The 20,515-nt window shown below is 37.4% G+C and overlaps 1 protein-coding gene across 6 annotated transcripts in view; it reads right to left on the bottom strand.

Annotated features, from left to right (window-relative positions):
• Window positions 1-20,515, bottom strand: part of ADAMTS9 (ADAM metallopeptidase with thrombospondin type 1 motif 9) — a 151,114-nt gene that overhangs the window by 63,327 nt on the left and 67,272 nt on the right. For all 6 annotated transcript variants that reach the window (XM_016150195.2, XM_036220048.1, XM_036220047.1 and 3 more), the window contains 8 exons: window positions 18,395-18,605; window positions 17,723-17,887; window positions 15,787-15,951; window positions 10,284-10,403; window positions 7,576-7,680; window positions 7,271-7,438; window positions 5,192-5,461; window positions 490-651 (listed from right to left, as the gene is read on the bottom strand). In XM_016150195.2, coding sequence (XP_016005681.2) covers window positions 490-651; window positions 5,192-5,461; window positions 7,271-7,438; window positions 7,576-7,680; window positions 10,284-10,403; window positions 15,787-15,951; window positions 17,723-17,887; window positions 18,395-18,605 — 1,366 coding nt within the window. The remainder of the gene's footprint in view (window positions 1-489; window positions 652-5,191; window positions 5,462-7,270; window positions 7,439-7,575; window positions 7,681-10,283; window positions 10,404-15,786; window positions 15,952-17,722; window positions 17,888-18,394; window positions 18,606-20,515) is intronic.

Genomic DNA, 20,515 nt, shown 5'->3' with positions numbered 1-20,515 from the left:
TACACAGAATAAACACTTCCATGCTTAAAATGTGTGACTTTTGATAGGAATAACAGCACCTATTTATTCTGGTTTCATCAGGGATTTAAAATAACGGGAAGCATTATGCCATGAGAATAAGGGTGCATCACAAATACCCCAAAACTATGAAAAAGATGGCAAAATTTCCATTGCTTAATTTCATGCATATTTTCAATCACTTTAAAAGCATCCATTTTTTAATCAGTAGAGGTTAACAACTTAAATTAGCATTTATCTGCATTCTTTCCTAATTTTCCTCTCCTATATATTCAAGCTGTCTCTGGAATAAATGTACTTTTGAAATAGTCCAGAATTAAGACAGGTTTCCTAGTTAATTCCAAATAAAGAAGCTTTAACTAGAGCTAGTTCTTCTTCCTTCAAATTAACTGTGAACAGTAATATAGTTTGGGCAGCAAAATTATTCTGTGTTTTTTCCAAAAGACGTACAGACAGACTGTTTACTCTCACCTCTCCCCAGTTACCATAAGCCCACTGAGGACAAGGGCCAGATTCACAGGCTCTCTGCTCATCAGGTTTGATTCTCTCCACACAGTCATTTGCGGTGTATCCGTTTTCATCCTGACACACAACAACACGCCGCTGGGACCCGCCGGCACAGGTACTGGAACACTGAACACATCAGACATCACACAACAGGTTAATCCCCACTTCGATCTCCATTTTAGGATCACAAAAAACAGCTTATTGAAAGGTCAGAGACAGATGTATAGAAATCGTCCACGACGGACAGAAAGTAATCATGAGAACTTTCCTTCTGTGGGGTTGTTTAAAGTACATGTCTTACTTACAATCAACGCACAGAGGACAGAAATGTGGCTTCTCCTTTGCACGCTTTATGCCCTCCGTAGGTGTTCAATAAGTGTGTAATGAGTGATAACGTGTTGTGATTTCTGAAGCAGCCCTATTTATACTCCTCGTTCATCCTCTCTGCTTCTTTGAGAGGCACGCAGGTGTTGACTTCTCTTTCAACACAGGGGTCAAATTACATGCTTAACAAATAGCCCGTTGTTGAAATTAAGCTTTCCTATGAACTTATTCAATTACCCAAGAAAAGCATCATGGAATGTCACTTAGCCATCATTTCCTCACAGGTAATGTTCCCTTCTCTCCCTTCATAATAGAGTCTACTTTTGTAGCTGGTGACAGCAAGATTTGTTTTCTTTCTTTACGTATATTGACAAACCTCTCTTCAGGTGCACATTCAGTCTAGCACTCCCTTGCATGGTTGTCATAGAATTATGTTTGCATTTTAGCTAATTTCCCACACAAGCTTCTCATGGCTTTCTTATTTATCTACATCTTGAGTGTTTTTTTCTTTCCATAACTTCCTTATCTTTTGAAACCCAATGTGTTTGCTGCTATCCTTCACTCTGACCCTTAACTTGTAGAATCAGTTTGCTGAAAAATAACCATCTAGTCCTCAAAGCCATACAATTCCCATGAGTTATCAAGTCTCCACATGCATTTGCAACAATGTTTTGAGTTCGTGGGTTTTGATGGCTGATTTTTGCTTTCTATCAAATCTCAGCTTACACCAGTATTATTTAAAAATACCTGCAAATACAGCGTCTTGCTGGTCAACTTCTTCCATGTAAAGATGTGAATATATTTTTATTATTATGTTGGACGCTCATCAAATTATGAGTGATTTAAATATATATTGGATTTAATTTTAAAATGTAGAGCATGAAAATAAATTTATGAATTCTGTCTAATAAAATATTTAGGTAATTTTTGACTCAGGTAAATGATTTATGAATTTTGTCTGAGAGAATATTTAGGTAATTTTTGATTTAGGTAAATTTCGAATGTTTTAAAACATTAGGCCTTAAATCTCTGATAGTTCTGGTATACTTACTCTAAACTTGAAAATATTTGTTTCGTACTTTAAAAAAACACTTAGCACATATTAAGAACACTGAGGACTATTATTTTAAATGTTTGGAGATCTGAATTTAAAACATTAAGAAGGACCTTCTATACTGTAAAGAGCTTTAGAATATATATTTTGGCCCTTGAGTTTTCCCTTCATAATACAATCTTGTATTATTTCTTTATTATGTTTCCAGTGAGGAAAGCTCCTTGAGAGAAGGCTCAGTGTCATAACTTGTGTTCCTGTCAACGCTTACCACACTGGTCATAGATTTATTGCCGGGTCCAATTAAAGTTTCTGGAAGCAACGGCCCCATAAATCACATGCTACCCTCTCTTCAACATGGCTGACTGGATACCTGATCCAAGGCCAACTAATCCACTGGCTGCCCAGTGACCAACCAGATGCTTCCTACTGAGGCTCTGACCAAAGTGATGGAGACAGTACTCAGTTGGGGTCAAGCAATTGAACTTCACAGCCCTGAAATTGCATGGCACAGTTCTGAACCCAGGGTCATTTTGGGTCTTTATACTCTCGTACACAGGTGAGGTATTGTATATCATCTTTCTCCAGATCTAATTTTGTCATTCTTTGATGGACAGGAATTCTTAATTCAGTGTCTCTGTTGCAGAATTTCCCTCTGAACTTCTGTTGTTAACAATTTTCCTATTGTCTTTAGATGAGATATCTTCCTAGGTAAGCATTTCTTTAAATAAACCCTGCACCTACCATCTACATTGGACAAAACAAAGAAAAATGGCCTTTAGAGAAGCAAGAGGTGATGACATCTCTTTTTCTTATCTGCCTAGTATACTTCTCGCAGCCCAGTTCTCCTTGAAGGAACCATTCCTCCTCTCCCAGTGGAAGCCACCTTGGTGGGGCTGTCTATTAAGATACTCTGCCCTTCTCTGGTCAAGTGGTGGGCAAGTGAAACAAGCTGGACAAATCAGACTTTCTTGGAAATTTAAATCTGAATAAAGTAACTCAAGAGAAGTTCAGAGTTGAAAGGGATTCATTAAGGCGTCTTTAAAAAGTTATCTTTCAGCTACTGTTTCATCTAGATCAGGATTTGGCAAACCACAGCCTGGGGGCCAAATCTGGCCTGTTTTTAAAAATAAAGTTTTATTGGAACATAGCCATGCCCACTTGTTTATTGTCTATGCCTGCTTTTGTGCTGTGGCAGCGAGCTAGTTAGTTGTGACAGAGACTGTACAGTCTACATAGCTAAAAATATTTACTATGTGGCCTTTTGCAGGAAAACATTGCCGACCCCTGGGCTAGATCTCTGAAGATGCTTTGGGCTCTGCCTGTACTAAGGCTACATGAACAGATTTGTTTGTTTTGCTTTCACTTGAAAGAGGCAGTTTTTTTTTTCTTTTACTCTCAAACAGAGACCTCTAATAGATAAAATACAAAAACAAAACAAAACAAAAAAACACACACCAAAAAACCAACCAACCGAACAAACAAAAAACCTCAGAGATGGTTCAAGTTTATACAGAAATCTATTGTAAAATGAGGCTCTTACTCAGGAATCCACTACGAACTTTAGATTCCTATTCTCTAGTGTTTATGATTCTTTGCTGGCTTTCCTGCCATGGAACGCAGGAAGACCACATGCAGTTTGTGTACCGCATCAGGCAAGGATGCGTGTGCATTCCACACACTCCTGGGAGTAGGTCAGGCACATCAAGGAAGGACTGAAAAATCAGTGTCCAGCTTCAGCCTCACTTAACTTAGAAAAAGAATCCCCGAACAACAACAACAAAAAAGGCACAATGGGGAAAAGAACAGTGTTGTCTGTCGCTACAAAAAGGTTACCTAATCCTCCCTAATTGGGAACTCTGCCCGAGGGCAGAATCATTCAATCTTAAAGGACTGCATCATCCCCAAAGGTAGCCCTAAATAAGACTAGCTTTAAAATGTGTTTTAAAAAATTTCTAGTGCTATCCTTAGAACATACATGTATTAGTTTTGAATTCTTTCAAACAGAGAAATGTGGGACACTTGGTGATTACCTCACTTTTTAATTTCTTAGTCACTTTTTAATTTCTTAGAACCAAAATCTCTTCTAACCTAGGTGAAGGAAGACTTAAAAGCAAGAAGCAAGCGAGGACAATGGAATGGAGAAGGTCCCCCGCAACTTGTCAGATGCTCTGCATACAGCCAGCACTTGCAGTGGAGCAAATACTCAGTGGCTAATCAGAATTCACAGAAAATCAAGTATAATTTACTAAAACATAACCATGGTGAGAAATGGACAGCTTCCTTCTAATGCTTTGTAGTTTAGAAATAATTAAACACTGTTAGCAGGACTAGAAGGAAACTAATAGTAAATAATTAAAAAGAAGACCTGGGAGTGATTAGCAAACCCCTAACTTCTCATGCCTACCCAGAAGCCTGTATTTTCTTACCTCTCTTGCAGTTCCATTTGACATGTACAGTATTCCACATTACAATTTTTTTGGGGGGAAAATTATTCAGCAAAAAACAGAAATATTCAAAAACATATTTTCCCTTTGAATACTGAATATTTTTCAAGGTCATCCTATTTGAAGGACAATGGTAATGATGAGAAGGGTAATTGTTGACATCTATTAAGGTCTCACTGTCAGGTAGAGTGCAAAACACTTTAATTGCATCATTGCATTTAATTCTTAAAACCCACGAAAACCAGAATTATGGTTAACTTTGTTTTACAGTTGAGAAAACTGAGGCTCAAAGAGGAAAAAGGACCTGTCAAAGTCCACAAGTTATGGTACTTCTTCCCTAAGCACAGATTTTACCTAGACTAGTGTTTCCCCCCAATCCAGGACAATGATCTACTAGTACAAATTACATAGCAACCATGCCACTTTGAGGTTGCACTCATCTGGAAAACAGCAAGACGGAAACTGACTTTCATTAAGAGCTCCCTTTCAAAAAAGTTCCCTTGCCCTTTTAATTTCTCTACAAGTGAGAACTGCCTGTTGCCTCCAGGCTCAATCATCATGGCCTTCATGGTACCTTCCAGAAGGCCACCTGATCATGTCTCCCAGCATGTCACCCCTTCCTCCACCCAGTTAAGGTTCCTTATGGGTGCATGAAAACAGCATCATGTGACACCTTGTCAGGGACTGCAATTAACCCACTGTGGTTCACCCAAAACAAATGGAAATGCATGTTAATCCCTTGTGAGAAAAAATGCTCTAAGGGTGTTTCCAGTCTGTTTTCCTCCAAAAGGTGCCTCTAGCGAAAGGGAAGGAAAATTAGGAAAAGACCTCTGTAAGTACTCACTGCTCCCCAAGGGCCAGTCCTCCACTGGTTTCCACCGAGCACATGGGTGCGGCTAGGGCTGAGGCTCCTGGGGTGATAATCCTCATTTTGGAATGGGTGCTGAGCCAGGCCACTGTCTGGGGTCCATTGAGGGCATGGTGACATGGAACAGTCCTGGTTGGTTTCTGGGATATAATCTGGGTCACACTCACTCTGATCAATCACATGGTCACTGTAGTTGACACATACCACTTGCCGGGTTGCTCGGCCTTGCCCACATGTCACAGAACACTAAGTGGCACGTTCAGAAAAAGGTCAGAAAAAGAAAGAATCAGTCATTTGGCAGTTATAAATTCATGAACGTGCATTTCTTGTGAATTCCCCACTACTTGTCCAGCTGATCAGGTCAAAAACTTTGGTGACAGCTTTGACTCCTCCTTTTCCTTCCCACTCCACAGCCAGTTCATCAAGAAATCCTGTCAACTCAGTGTTCAAACGTACCCTCAACTTTTCACCACCTCCACCAACACCTCCAGTCCACGCTATCACCTCCCTGGTCCAAGCCATTACCCTCCCTTGCCAGGAGTACTGCAATGGTCTTTTAGCTGGGCTCCTGTTTCTGATCTTATAGGACCCCAGCCAAGTCTGTTATCTATGTATCACAAACCATGAGCCTTGAAAATGAAAGTCAGATCATGTCACTTCTCCCAGTGACTTCCCAATTCACTTGAAATAATGTCCAAAGTCTTCACCTGACCTAGTAGACTCTTTAGATGTGGCCACTGGCTATTGCTTTGACTCAATTTCTCTCACTCTCTACTCACTGCATTCCAGCCACACTGGCCTTATGGATGTTTCTTTAGCATGCCAAGAACACTCACATCTCAGGGTCTGTGTATTTGTTGTTCCTTTTGCTGCACCACATGGATACCTATGTGGTTTACTCCCTCACTTCATTTAAGTCCTGCTCAATGCAATGTCAGGCCTTTTCCGACCATGCTGTCTGAAAGCACATACCATCTTTCTCTATACCATTACTCTGCTGGACTTTTTTCTAGTATTTATCAGTATCTGTTGCTATATTATATATCTATTTCTTTATTTTCTCAGTGACTGGAATCTCCATTCAAATAATCTCCATGAAGGCAAGGATTTTATTATTTGTTCACTGCTCTTTCTATAGTATGGATATAGTATGCATGGATGCAATCGATGTATGTTTAGAGGTTCAAGGCACAAGAGTAAAGTTATCTACCATTTATTGAGTACCTACTTTGTGCTAAGTATTTAACATATATAATCTCAAATAATCCTCACAACAACCTTGTAAGATAGGTATTTTTTTTTTGGTCTTTGAAGAACAGAAGAAACTGAGGCTTAAGGATTTTAACCAGACAGCTCAAGGTCATGCAGACAGTAAATGTCAAGTCTGGATGTTCCCACAACTCTCTTTGAATCCATTGCTCAAATTTCATATATATGTTTTGATATTTATTGAAATATTAGTCTTTATTTTCTTTATAATGTCTCCTCACCTATCCCAGACCCTGTGATTTTTGCAAGGCAGAAAGCAGGAGCTGCCTTAAAAAGAAAGGTTTTTCTGTTTCTTTAAAATTCCATAGATGATGTTTGGTATGCATAGAAAGTTGGGTCCACAGCACTGGATGAAGATTCTCACTTCTTACTCTTGGCAGAGAAGCCAAGAGCCACTGGACTTAAAGGGATTATAGGAATCAGGAGGCACCTAGACTCAAGGTAAAAGGCCATCTCCTTTTTCCTCCTTTTATCTCTGGAACTCTACATGAGAGTACAAACCTACTACATTCCGATGTGACTCAAAATTAAGACTGGGTTTTCCAGTCAGCACAAGAGGATAGAGCTTTAGTAGATTGTAAGTTGATTTACACATTTTTTAAAATGCGCATTTCTTGTACATCTGGTTAAGATTCATACCAGCCGCACATATTTGAAGCAGAACAATTTAAATCACAATCTAAGTCCAATTCTAAAATATTACTCATTGACATTTGGAACCTGCTATTAGTCATCTCCCTACTGTGCCCCAATCCTCTCCCAATTCCAAAGAATTCACGTGCTTACAGGGCTCCAGTCCAAAGCCTTCCACCGCCCACAGGGGGTCACAGAACATTCCTCCTCTGCCACTGGTCTAGGAAGGGTCGTACAGGCACTCTCGACAGCCACAGAGCCATCCTCATCCCGGCAGCTGACATATCTCAACCGCGTACCTTTTCCACAGGTGGCTGAGCACTGGGTGTTAGAGTAAAATAATGTAGAAACGTTATTTGAAACAATCGCTAACTGGACAGCAATCCACTTTCAACAGCCATGTCAGAGAACATCTTCCTCCCTTCCACCCCCTCTTCTTCTTCCATTTCATTTCTTACTGGAGTCCAAGACCCAAATCGCCACTGGGTTCTTGGTGCACCGTGTATGCTTCTCCTTGCTTCTGGTGCAGCTGGGGAAGGATGACAAGATGGTAATTCACAGTCCTAGATGTGAGAAGGGGGAAAAAGCCGGTTACCATTATGTCAATGCACACCTTAATGGTCAAGGCACAAAGAGTGTACTGGCTAAAATTTCTAAGACCTCAGATTTGTGTGCGATTTGGGGCAAGTAATGTGACATCTCTCAGCCCCAATTTCTTTAAGTGGAATATAATCTGAGTCACTTTGTGGACACATTGATAAAGGGCAAGGTCTAATAATTCTTAATACCATATTTATGTACTTGTTCATGTGGAGAGAAAAAAATATTGTAAAGTGGCAGATAAGATGGAAAAGAGCAAGATATCCTTTAAAATGATTGCTTATTGATTTTTCAAAATCTGAAGGCCAGATTCTGTTCTCAAATTTCAATTAATTTTCTAATCAGAATTTGCTCATCATGAACTTGCTTTCTGAGTTTACCTAAAGATAACTGCTGAGGCCCTGAAGGTCAAATCTAGATATAAGAGGTGTAGTCAATATCCTGATGCCTAAATTTAAATAACACCCCTCAATCACTCAGAGAAACTCTCTACAATGATTTGAGGTCATCCATGTGTAGATAACACTAGATTTACAAATAGGAAAACAGAGGTACACACCTGCTCACAATCATTTCCAGCCTCAGCAGCTAGCAAATATTCTTTGATTAAATACTTATCCATTAAATGCCTAAGATGTGCTGAGCACAGCACAAAGTGCTGGGGGCTTGGTGCTGAACTGAATTATGCATCCATCCTTTACTTAAGGGAGCTTACAAACTGAATGGGTCATTCTGTTACCTGGCTCCAAACCTTGTCTATCCTTATGACCATGGTCACAGGGATCTTTTCACATAGTAAAGAAATTCATATGCTGCAACCGTGGTCGCTGCCCTATAGTCTAATGGATATTATATAAGAATTTAGAGAGAAATGTATATTTTGAATCTTGAAGAGAGTTGCTAAGTCCTCACTTCATGATTGCTTGGATGTGATAGCTAACATTTCCCAGGCATTTACGAGGTGGTGGTTTGGAATATTTCAATAAAGTAATAAAGATGATACAACTAACAAGTAGCATTAGGTTAATTGATCAGTGATGACAACATGAACAACACTACCATAGCCATTTACTTTTTTGATACTTACCATTCATAAACAACATATGTTGACATGCAGCAGACTAAGGGCACTCAGATTGGAGGTGGTGCACTGGCCACATGGGGCTTCAGAGCAGGAGTTCTGAGCATGGTCTGGGTTCACATCCTGTCTTCAGTAATTAGCAAAGCTGATGTGCAAACCTAAGTCTTCTCTTTACATATTTTACTTATGTCAATGATAACAAAATCAAGGCCCATACAGAAGAATGTGCTGGTGAATAATTATCAACTAGCTCTCTTGAGAAAAAAAAGTGTACGTGTATGTGTGTAGATAGAAATGTGTATACACACATATTAGACACCCATATTTATATATATGCTTATAAATTTTACTGATATAAAGGATGTGTAGCGCACAATTTACAAATAAAAATATATAGTTGTTTATTTAAACTTTCATAGAGCCAACAGATTCTAATAGAATAGTTTTGTTGATTTTTGCTGAACTCGAACTATTGACAAACTGTGGTTGTATCATGGATAAGTGTTGTTCTGATATTAGATGATATTTTGTTTACATTTAAGAATAAGGTGAAAGTGAAATGATGAAGGTGCATGTAAGTACTTTATTCATTCACCAATGACATGGACAATTTCTTTGCTGAACCAGATAACAATTTTTAAATACAGAAAAATATTTCCGTAATTTTGTATTATTCACAACGTAACAGCTACAGACACTAGATCCTTTTAAGCTTAATTTGCATTATTAATATTTTCTCTATCACTTTCTTATCTATAAATAATCAATAAGACAATAAATTAAACCCTGAATTATATAGTATTTTCTGACTTTTGTGCTGTAAATTCTCACCATGGCCAATTTCAAGCTACCAACTTGATGGCAATGAACACAGAGTTGGGAAGAGATGTGCAGTGGCTCACCATTAGATAGTACTTCCATCATACAGATACACACACATGTAAATAACCTCAAGAACATAGGTAATAGTAAACACAGTAAAATAATGAGAAAGTGATAAGGTTGAACATTTATCAACTTAGTTTTTAATATCATTTATTTAATTATAGGTTTATATTTTCAATTTTTAATAATGGCTGTATTTAACAACCAGCTTGCAAAATGCTTGAAAATCTCTTGCAAGCTGGAATTAATGGACACCAATACAATGCTACCTGAACATATGATATTATTTTTTCCAAATCCTACACTGAAATCATTAAAAAAAAAAATCTAAGTTTGAGAAAACAAGACCAATCAACATTTGCCATCCAATAAAAAATCAGAATCAAACCTACATACATTTCAAATAACAGAGAACAAAACTGGCACATCAAAATAATAGATTCAAAATTTAACAAATGAGTAAACCCACAATGATTCAATCAAATGTTTTCTCAACCTATATATTTACCTACAAAAGGACTTCTATTTTGACTGAACCACTGGGAAGTTTGGCATCTTAATGCCCAAAGCCAATAACTGAGTTGCATGAAAAAGACTTACTTGGGTATCAGTTGGTCTAGTTGCTGCATTGCAGTCATTGTCATTTACCACTGACATATAAGTCCCAATGATGCATTTCACTGCTCTTAGTTGGTATCCCTGTCCACAAGTGACACTGCACTGGGGGAAAGAAATTAAACAAAAAGAATGTACAATTCAGCAAAACTTCTCTTTCCTTTACTTTTCTCATAACATTCTACAAGAGTGGGTCAGATGGTACGCACTCAAAGCAATTAGGTAAAAGTGGACAATCCTGCTCCGTACAAATTATACTGATCAATTATCATTATGACACTTGAAATTATCTCTACCTCCCATTGGAATTATATTTGAAGGCAATTTGATTCTTTTATTTTAACCCTTGGATGGATGAGGGTACATTTTGATCATTTTTACACCTTTCACACTAGAGCTACCAGAATGCTGTGGCTAAAATAGGTACTTAATAGAGTTCCAGGACTTTACTTGATTTCCAGAAAAGCTTCTTAAGGAAATAATTAGAGTTCATATCAATATTTTTGTATAAGAATGATCTCTGCAATATATTTATAAAAGGCAAAATATTAGAAACCACCTAATATGCTAACAGCCAACAGTCAGTTAAATATACCATGATATACAGGTTGTAAAGAAAACAATGTAGCCACCAAAAGGCTAATTGCTAGATTTAAAAAGCAGTCTAAAACCAATAAGTAGAGAGAGTAATGTCATGAAAATGGCAAATCAGGAGACTCCAAGAATTGAGCCCTCCACCGAAGCAACCATTAAGTTGGCACTCTGGGATCTCATCGAAATTTTACAGCAATTAAGTGAGTGCTTAATGAAGAAGTCGAAAAATTTCACTAAGAAAGTATTGTGGCATTTTTACTTACCCCCTATGTATATTACATATTTCTCTCAAATGTACATGGAGCATTCTCCAATGCAGGCATATTTTATTTTATTGAACTTCATTTTTTTGCACTTCATAGATGTTATTTTTTTTTTTTTAAATTAAAGGCAAGACCCTCCACCAGCAGAAAGATTATGATTCACTTTATTGTGATATTTGCTTTATTGCAATGTTATGGGAACAAACCTGCAACATCTGGAAGGTATGCCTGTCTAGACCATATATAAGGCCATAAAAGGAATCCCAATAAATTTTAAAAGATTGAAATCCCACAGAGTATCTTACTTGACCACAATGGAGTGAAGCTAGAAAGCAATAACAGAAGGAAAACTGGAAAATTCATAAATATGGGTTGAAGAAGAAATCACAAAGGAAAGTGGAAAGGACTTTGAGGATAAATATCTTCACACAGCAAAAGCAGTGCTCAGAAGGAATGTCTGTCTTGTAAATATCTACATTAATAAAAAAGGAAGATCTCAAATCAACAATGCAACTATATACCATAAGGAACTAGAAAAAGAAGAGCAAACTAAATGCAAAACCAGCAGAAGGAAGGAGATAACATGTAATAGAGAATAGAAAACAACAGAATCAACAAATCTAAAAGTTGGCCCTTTACAGAGATCAATAAAATTGACAAACCCTTATGCAGATTAAGAAAAAAGAGAAAAGATGCAAATAACTGAAATCGGAATGAAAGTGGAGGCATTACTTCTGATTCTACAATAAAAAAGGCTTATAAGAATACTATGGATAATTATATGCAAACAGACAGAAATGAAAAGCCTGATCCTAAATTTGTATGAGTGGCAAGAGACATCCAAATAGCCAAAACAATATTGAAAAGGACAACAAAGCTGGAGGGTTAATACTTCCCAATTTCAAAATTTACTACAAAGCTACAATAATCAAAACAGTATGGTACTGGTAAGGCTAGCAATACACATTAATGGAATAGAATTGAGAGTCCAGAAATAAACCCATATATCTATGGCAACATAATTTTCAGCAAAGGTTCTAAAACCATTCAATGGGAAAAGAATAGTGTCTTCAACAAGTGATGCTGAAACAACTGGCTATCTACATCCAAAAGCATGAAGTTGGACCCCTACCTCACACTATATAAAAAGATTTACCATAAACAGGTCAAAGACCTAAACGTAAGAGCTAAAACTACAAAACTCTTAGAAGAAAACATAACATAAAAGCTTCATGACATTGGATTTATTAATGATTTCTTGGATATGATACCGCAAGCAGAGCAACAAAAAAAATAGACAATTTTTATCAAAATTAAAAACTTTTGTGCATCAACAGACACTATCACAAGAGTGAAAGGCAATCCATGGATGAGAGAACATATTTGCAAATCATTGATAAAGGACTGATATCAGGAATATAAAGAATTCCTACAACACAAAGCAAATAACCTAATTTAAAAACAGGAAAAGGAATTCTACTACTCTATGCTTAAAATGGTTAAAATAGTAATCTTATTTTATGTGGTTTTTTAACCATAATTAAAATTATTTAAAAATGGAAAAAAAACTTGAAGAGATATTTCTTCTAAGAAGATATACAAATATCCAAGAAGCATGTGAAAACATGTTTAGCATCACTATTCAGTAGAAAAATGCCAATTAAAACCACAATGACTTATATGTTACATGTCAATTATACTTCAATAAAAAATAAATTCTTAAAAATAACTCTCCACAATGAAATACTACTTCACATCCATTAAACATGGTTATTATTTAGAACAAACAAACAAACAAACACACACCAAGCACTGGTGATGTGGAGGATGTGGAAAAATTGGACCCCTTATGCATTGCTGATGGAAATGTAAAATGGTGCAGTTACCATGAAAAATAGTATAGTGATTCGTCAAAAAATTAAACATAGAATTGCCATATAACCCAAGCAACTCTTCTTATGGGTATAGATCCAAAAGAACTAAAAGCAGAGTCTCAAAGAGACATTAATATACTCATATGTTTATGGCAGTATTATTCATAATAGCCAAAAGGTGAAAGCAACCCAAACATCTATCGATAGATGTCTACATAAACAAAGTGCGGTATATATATAATATAATGGCATATTATTCAGCTTTAAAATTTTTAGGAAAAATTCTGACTGCTACAACATGAATAAACCATAAAGATATTATACTAAATGAAATAATCCATTACAATAGGACAAATACTGTATGGTTCCACTTCTTCAAGGTATCTAGAGTAGTCAGATTCATAGACACAGAAAGTAGAATGGCAGTTGCCAAGGTCTGTGGGAAGGAGAATAAGGAGTTGTTTAATGGGTAGAGTTTTTGTTTTGTAAGATGAAAAGTTCTGGATATTGGTTGCAAAACAATGTAAATAAACTTAACACTACCTAAATGTGCACTTAAAAATAGTTATAATGGTAAATTTTATGTTATATGTATTTTCCACAATTACACATTTAAAAATATGAGCAGAGAACTTGAGTAAACATTTCTCCAAAGAAGATATACAAATAGCCAATGACTACATGAAAAGATGGTCAACAAGTTATTAGGAAAACACTAATCAAAACCTTAATGAGATACCATTTAACACGGACTAGGAGGGTCATAATTAAAAAGCAGGAAAATAACAAGTGTTAACAAAGATGTAAATAAATCGGAACCCTTTTATATTACCGGTATGAATGTAAAACAGTCCAGGTTCTGTGGAAAACTGTTTGGCAGTTAAAAAGTTAAACACAGAATTATTGTATGATCCAGTAACACCACTCCTGGATATGTATCCAAAAAGAACCAAAATTAGGTACTAAAAAGAACACTCACACATGCATATTCATAGCTGCACTATCCACATTAGCCAAGAGGTACAAACAACCCGAATGTCCAAAGAGAGCTGAATGAATAAATATGATATATCTACACAAAGAAATAATATGCAGCCATAAAAAGGAAAGGAGTAAAGATGTGTGCTACAATGTGGATGAACCTTGAAAAATTACACTATGTAAAAGAGTTAGACACAAAAGGTCACAGGTCGTATGATTCCATTTATACAAAATACTTAGAAAAAGCAAATCTATGGAGGTAGAAAGTAGGTTGTGGGCTGCAGGAGCTAAAGGGGAAGGTAAACAGGGAGTAACTGCTTATGAATATTTTGAGGTGATAAAAATGTTTTGGAACTAGACAGAGGTGGTGGTTCCACAACATTATGAATATATTAAATGTCACTGATTTGTTAACTTTAAAATGTTAAATTTTGTTACATGAGTTTACTTCAATTAAAAAAAACAAAGTATAATCTTTATACTAGTTTTAAAAAATATTAGAAGAAAATCACAAACATATTAACACTAATAATCTCTACAGTGTGGAGTTAGGAGTGTGTTTGGTTTTCTCCTTTTTGCTAAATTACATTTTGCAAAATTTCTCTTATGAATGTGAATTAACTCTTAAATAATATTTAAAAACAGTTCGTTACCCTGAATTACATGTTCAGTCAAAGGAAGAACAAATCTGGCTGGGATTAGCCTACTGTAGACTGGGATAACAAATAGGCCTATCAATTCTAGAAGATGTAATATTCAAATCTTAACTGTAACCCTTAGCTGTGCAATTTTCCTCTTACTATTCCTTAAGAGTTTTGCAGATGTAGACAAAGTGGAGGCAAGATTTAGAAGTATAAGTGAACTCTTCCTGATGTGATCAGCCATTATGACTGGGGAAGCTATGTAGTGGGGAGGATTCAGAAGAGTGTCAATGTTAAGGACAGAAAATGTCAGGATGTAGTAATAAAGCTGCTCCATAGCATGCATAGTGGAGATGAAAACATAGTCAGAGGACTGAAGTGGTCGGGGCTGTGACTGGACAGGGTGCAGAGAAAGTCATTCTTCAAGAGATTATATGTGACAGCAGGCAGCTCCTTTGCCTCTCTTGGGAACCCGGAGAGAATGCTTTTTGCTTCTATATTGGGAAGGACTTAATTTCAACAGTAGTGACTTTTTGAATGCAAGCCCAAGGGACACTTTCACTCTCTCCTTTAAGAATAGGTCAAGTTAAGACTTCAAATCTACAACTAGGGAACTCAGAAAAGATTCTTTCACAGCAAAATGATTCTGCAAACTTTGATCTAATTAATTCTGCTTGAAGAGTCTGACTTATTTCTGAGAGGTGAGCTTTGGAAATGTTGACGTTGAGAGCCAAAATACCCCAGCCAAATCCCAGCACAGACACTTCTGCCAAAGAGTCTAGTACTAGATCGCATTTTCTGTAACAGACTCAGAGGGGCACACTGGAAGATATCAGCCAAACATGAGATCTGTTGTGAACTGTTCAAATACTGGTGTCTTAATCTAGTTCTAACTAGGGCAGGGCAAGAACACGCACATGGGTCTGAAAAGTAATAGCTGCAGGAGGTCAAGCAGCAACCCTGAGAAATGGAGCAAAATGGCTGCAGAATTTCACGTGCTTGCCCCGGAGCCATGGAGGTATAGTGCAAGTTACAGACACAGCAGTGAAATCCTTACCGCTGGAATGCCTGACTGCAATCCCTCTCCAGATAAAAAAAGAAAGAATGTAGTTAAGAACTTTATCGTTCAAAATACCTGTCCCCAGGGACCCGCCTGCCAGGACGCACATTCTGGCTGCTGACAGGTCTGCATAGAGGCTGGCTTGGTCTCAGGGTCACAGATTCTATCGTTCAATCGATCTTCACCAAACTGACACCAGACCTGGCGGTGCTTGTGCCCTTTTCCGCAGGTGACCAAGCACTGTAATAAAAAGCACAGTCAGTCAGGGTCATTTCTGAAAAGTGTGCTGTGGGTCCCAAGGGTTATTCATTGATTAGGAACAGGTGTGCTCTCTTCCCACAGCAAATTCTCTCTCATAGCAATTTGTAAATATATCAAGGCTCATTTCTCTCTCTCTCTCTCTCTCTCTCTCTCTCTCTCTCTCTCTCTCTCACTCTCTCTCTCCACCCTTACTTCTTTTTTCCTTCATTCGTTTATTCATTAATTCTGCATTTATACAGGCTCTGGGCCAGTTTCAAGCACAGAATAAATTCAACACAGCACCATGCTCTGAAATATTGAAGAACAACTTTCACGGTTTCCTAGCTAGTACAGGAGTTAAGTGTGGGAAATTTATGAGTCTGACCAACCTGTACCTCAATTTTTTCATCTGTACAACAGGGACAATAGCGTCTACTGCAAAGAACTGTGAAAACTAAATGAAAGCAAATCCAAGTAAAGTGCTTACCACATGATCATTTAATAAATGTTAAATATAATTACCATCACTATCGATGGTCATTGTAAAGAACTTGAAAAATACAGAAAAACATAAAAGAGAAAACTATAATAATACAAAAATCTCATTACCCAAGGATAATCATTAACATTTTGCTGTTTTCTTACCAGTCTGTTTATCCACAGAAAATTGGATCATACCGAATATATAATACAGCTTGATATTCCTACTTCCATTTTATCAAATATTCTTTCAAAAGTTTGTTACTTAATTTGAAATGATACTTTAGCTAATATTAGCTATCTAAGAAAAACGCACCACCTTCTTCTATCTTTTTCTTAACCAATACCAGAGTTTAAGCTAAGGCAGCTTTTTAACACAAAATGAACACATTAAGTTTGTTTTTAATTTTTCCAGGAATCAGACACTTTCAATTGCATGCACTGTTACTTATCTGCCATTTCAGGGGCATTAGTAGTATCCTTTAAGATTCACATTTTATTTAATGTTGAAAGTAAACAGTTACTTTATACGTACAAGGATAAGGAATACACATCAAGACTGTTAGCAGGAAAACACCTCTTTTCTCACATTCCTGACTTGGCCTATAAATAAGGGAACTTCAGTCCCCCACCCCCTTCCACTTGTTCTCCCAGAAGGAAGGTGGAAGGAGTCACCTGCTCCGTGAGAATCACACTGGGATATGTTAATAGTGAGTGCTAACACTACCGTAAAAGCAAGAAAGAGGCTCCATCTTCTTTCTCTCTGTCCTGGGCCTGATAATGGATGGTTTGCCTTATGCTTTATAAGGTAAGGGGCGAGAAAGGCATAAATCTGGAATACTCAGCCTGGTCCTTTGTTGTTTTTTTTCCACTGGCAACTGGATGGATACATCAGATAGGTCACTCACTGGGGTCTAATTCTCCTATTTTAAAGATGAGGAAGTAGGAAACCTCATTTTGTACTTCAGATAGACAGTGCAGCTTTATAATTCTTAAAGCCCTGATTTCCTTAACAGTAACTTAGCTAAGGCTCAAAGAGGACAGATGGTGAGGGGCTGGAACGTCAAAATCACAAACAGAAGCTGGTGTGGTGGGTGATCCAGCTGAACCCACTGTGCCTCAGATTGCCAGTGAATCAGTCACATCCAGTACCACAGTCATGGAGCAGATAGAGGCTTCAAAGCAGGGAAGGAGGAAGGTGCAGCAGGTTAAAATCTTGAGCAGACCAGGGGAGACTCAAAATTAGAGTACCAGAGATGACCTGAAAGAAAGAACAGCCCTCCCATCTCACCTCTGACCAGTCTCCCGATTTCCACTGTGGACAAGGGAACTCATTGCACCTCTGAATGGTGACTTTCTCCTGATGTGTGCATTTACTATCATCCAGTACATCATTTTGTGTGTTGACACAAATAGCCCTTCTCCTCTGGGTTCCACCATCACAGCTTTCAGAACACTGAAAAGACATAAAAACTAAATGACACTGTAGCTGAGTTTCTTATCAAGCATGCTCAAAATCTTGGCTATGCTGGCTTGTCTCTGCCAGACCATAGAAACAATCAACTGACCAACTCTGGGCAATGCTAGTTGTTATTTTGGGGCTAGCTGTTTATTCTATTCAATTTATTTACCAGGTTTATAGTGCAGTCAATCTTAGAAAAACAGAGAGGGAAAATAAAATTGGAAAAAGTCTATGGGGTATGGAAAAAGTGACTGGTTCAGTTGTTCCAACCCTCCCAATTTTCCACATGCCATGGCCATGTCAGACATCACAAATTAATCATGGTATTCTTTTCTGCAGAATTTGAATGGTGTCAGACGTTATAAAGCAATCATGATACTCTTTCCATACAGCGAAATGGGGCTTCTCAACACAGCCCCAACTAATGAATTCGTTGATTCATCGCCATCAACTATCAAAATTAGCATTAAGAAGATTTTCTTTGAGAAAGAACCAACTTACTTCAGTCCAAGCAGAATAGCGCCAGCCACCCATGTTACATTCTCCAGCGCATTTTTCCTGGTTGCTTGGTTTGGGATGACTGCTGCAAAAACTGTCATCAACCCTCTCGGTCTTCCCATCTAGCCGACTGTATTTGGCACAGTAGATATCTAATGTGCGGTATCCCAAGCCACAGTGGGCACTACATTCACCCCTGCTGGCAACGTGCCACCTGTGCATAGTGATGGGGAGAAACCAACATTTCTGTTAAATATATGTTTTAACTGTATTCAACTGGTGTTAGAGTTGAGTCCATTTTTCTTCCTTAACTCAAATACCATGAAACCCAAAGCCACAGTCAGTTACTGAAATCCAATTTTAAACCAGCATGTCCCTGTATTTTTCTTGGCTGCCAATGAACATGGAAATCACGGAGTGAAAACCAGAGCTTCTATCCTTTGTGAAATTTCTCCCCGACATAGTCAATCTAAAATTCTAGCATCCAAAAAGAAAAAAAAAACACGTGGAATTCAACAGAGCAAAAAAAAAAAAAAGCAATTTTACATTTAAATGGTTCATGCTACCCAGCATTTTATTTATCAAATAGGCCACTTCTAACAGAAAACTGCTGATGGAAACTCCCTATGAAGCCTCCTTTATGTAGGCTTATGCTAGAAAGTGCTCAATAAACATTCTGTGAATAAAAAAATAAATGGATTATTTGGACTGTAATTATGAATTTTGAGTGTGCTAAACTGTCTTCATTATGATCTGTGAATAATGACTGGAAGTTCCTTGAAAATCTATACATCGATTATACAATAAAAAAAAAAACTTTTCTAGAGCGATTTCAGGTCTATGGCAAATTTGAGAGGAAAGTACAGAAATTTTCTATCATACCCCTTGCCTCCACAGATGCACAGCCACCTCTATTATCAGCATCTCCCATCAGAGTAGTATATTTGTTAAAATTGACGACCTACATTAATTCATCACTATCACTCAAAGTCCATAGTTAACATCAGGGTTCACTTCTGGTGTTTTACATCCTATGAATTTGGACAAAGGTATAATGGCATGTATCCATCACTATAGTATCATATGGACTATTTCACTGCCCTAAAAATCCTATATGCTCCATCTATTCCTCTCTCGTGGCTTCATATTTATATCTTTTTAAAATTAGATTTGAACCTACAAATTTGGCATCTATAGTACCTTTGTACCTATAGCATCTAAAATGAGCCTATCTTGGTGCAGTAGGTGCTCAGAATAAATGACTGGTTCATTTAATGCCCTAGGAAGACGGTCAAAGCTTAAATTAAAAAACAAAAACATGCTTAAACTAAATGGAATAGTCTAAATAAATGAATTTGAAATCTATTTTGTTGATTAAATCTAGCAATCCCAAAGGATTATTTATTATCTTCATTTGGATTCCCTCTTGATTGTTAATTCTCTACTGCTCAGAAAATCGGTGGTTCGGTGAATATCAATGCCCTAAGAACTTTTTCACCCACACCTGTCCATGGGGAGGACTCAGAAAGAAATTAGGAGCATTGGATACATGCTTAACTTGGAGCTTCTCACAAATGCTCAGAAGTAGGTCAGAGTTGACCTACTTTTTTACATTTGGCAAGTAAAGTGAGCTACTGAGATTTTCCGTTAGAGTGACAAAGTATTTTAGGGATTTTGCTCCAATCAGAACATGTTAAATGAGGGACTGTAAAACAATGCTTTATCTCATCCTGTCAAGGTTTATTCTGGGCAAACTCTCACTTCCCTAAGGAAGTAAGGCAAAAATATGGACCGATTCAATAGAGGCATCTGGAAGTTTCATTTTCCCTTTGATTCTTGGCTACCTTCTCTTTGCCTTCATTATTTCCTAGTGGAAAGGTTATTTTCCATCCTGGATGAGGGAGGCAAGAGTCCTGCCCCCACAAAAATACATCCCAGCAGTTCAGGCTGAAAAAGTATAGTAGATTCTCCCTGATATTCACACAATCTCCAGAATCTGAGCAGAGAACCGGGAAGAGTCTGTGAAAGGTCATAAACTGCCTTGGGAAAGTTCTTCTCAAAATGCTATCATCTATTTCGTATTCTCTCACTGGAAGGTTGTCACAACTTCAGTGTTTTGAATTC

The sequence above is a fragment of the Rousettus aegyptiacus genome, unplaced genomic scaffold, assembly GCF_014176215.1.
Source record: "Rousettus aegyptiacus isolate mRouAeg1 unplaced genomic scaffold, mRouAeg1.p scaffold_m13_p_4, whole genome shotgun sequence".
Classification (NCBI taxonomy): Eukaryota; Metazoa; Chordata; class Mammalia; order Chiroptera; family Pteropodidae; genus Rousettus; species Rousettus aegyptiacus.
The sequence above is the reverse complement of the archived record's forward strand: the minus strand, read 5'-3'. Positions and strand labels throughout refer to the sequence as shown.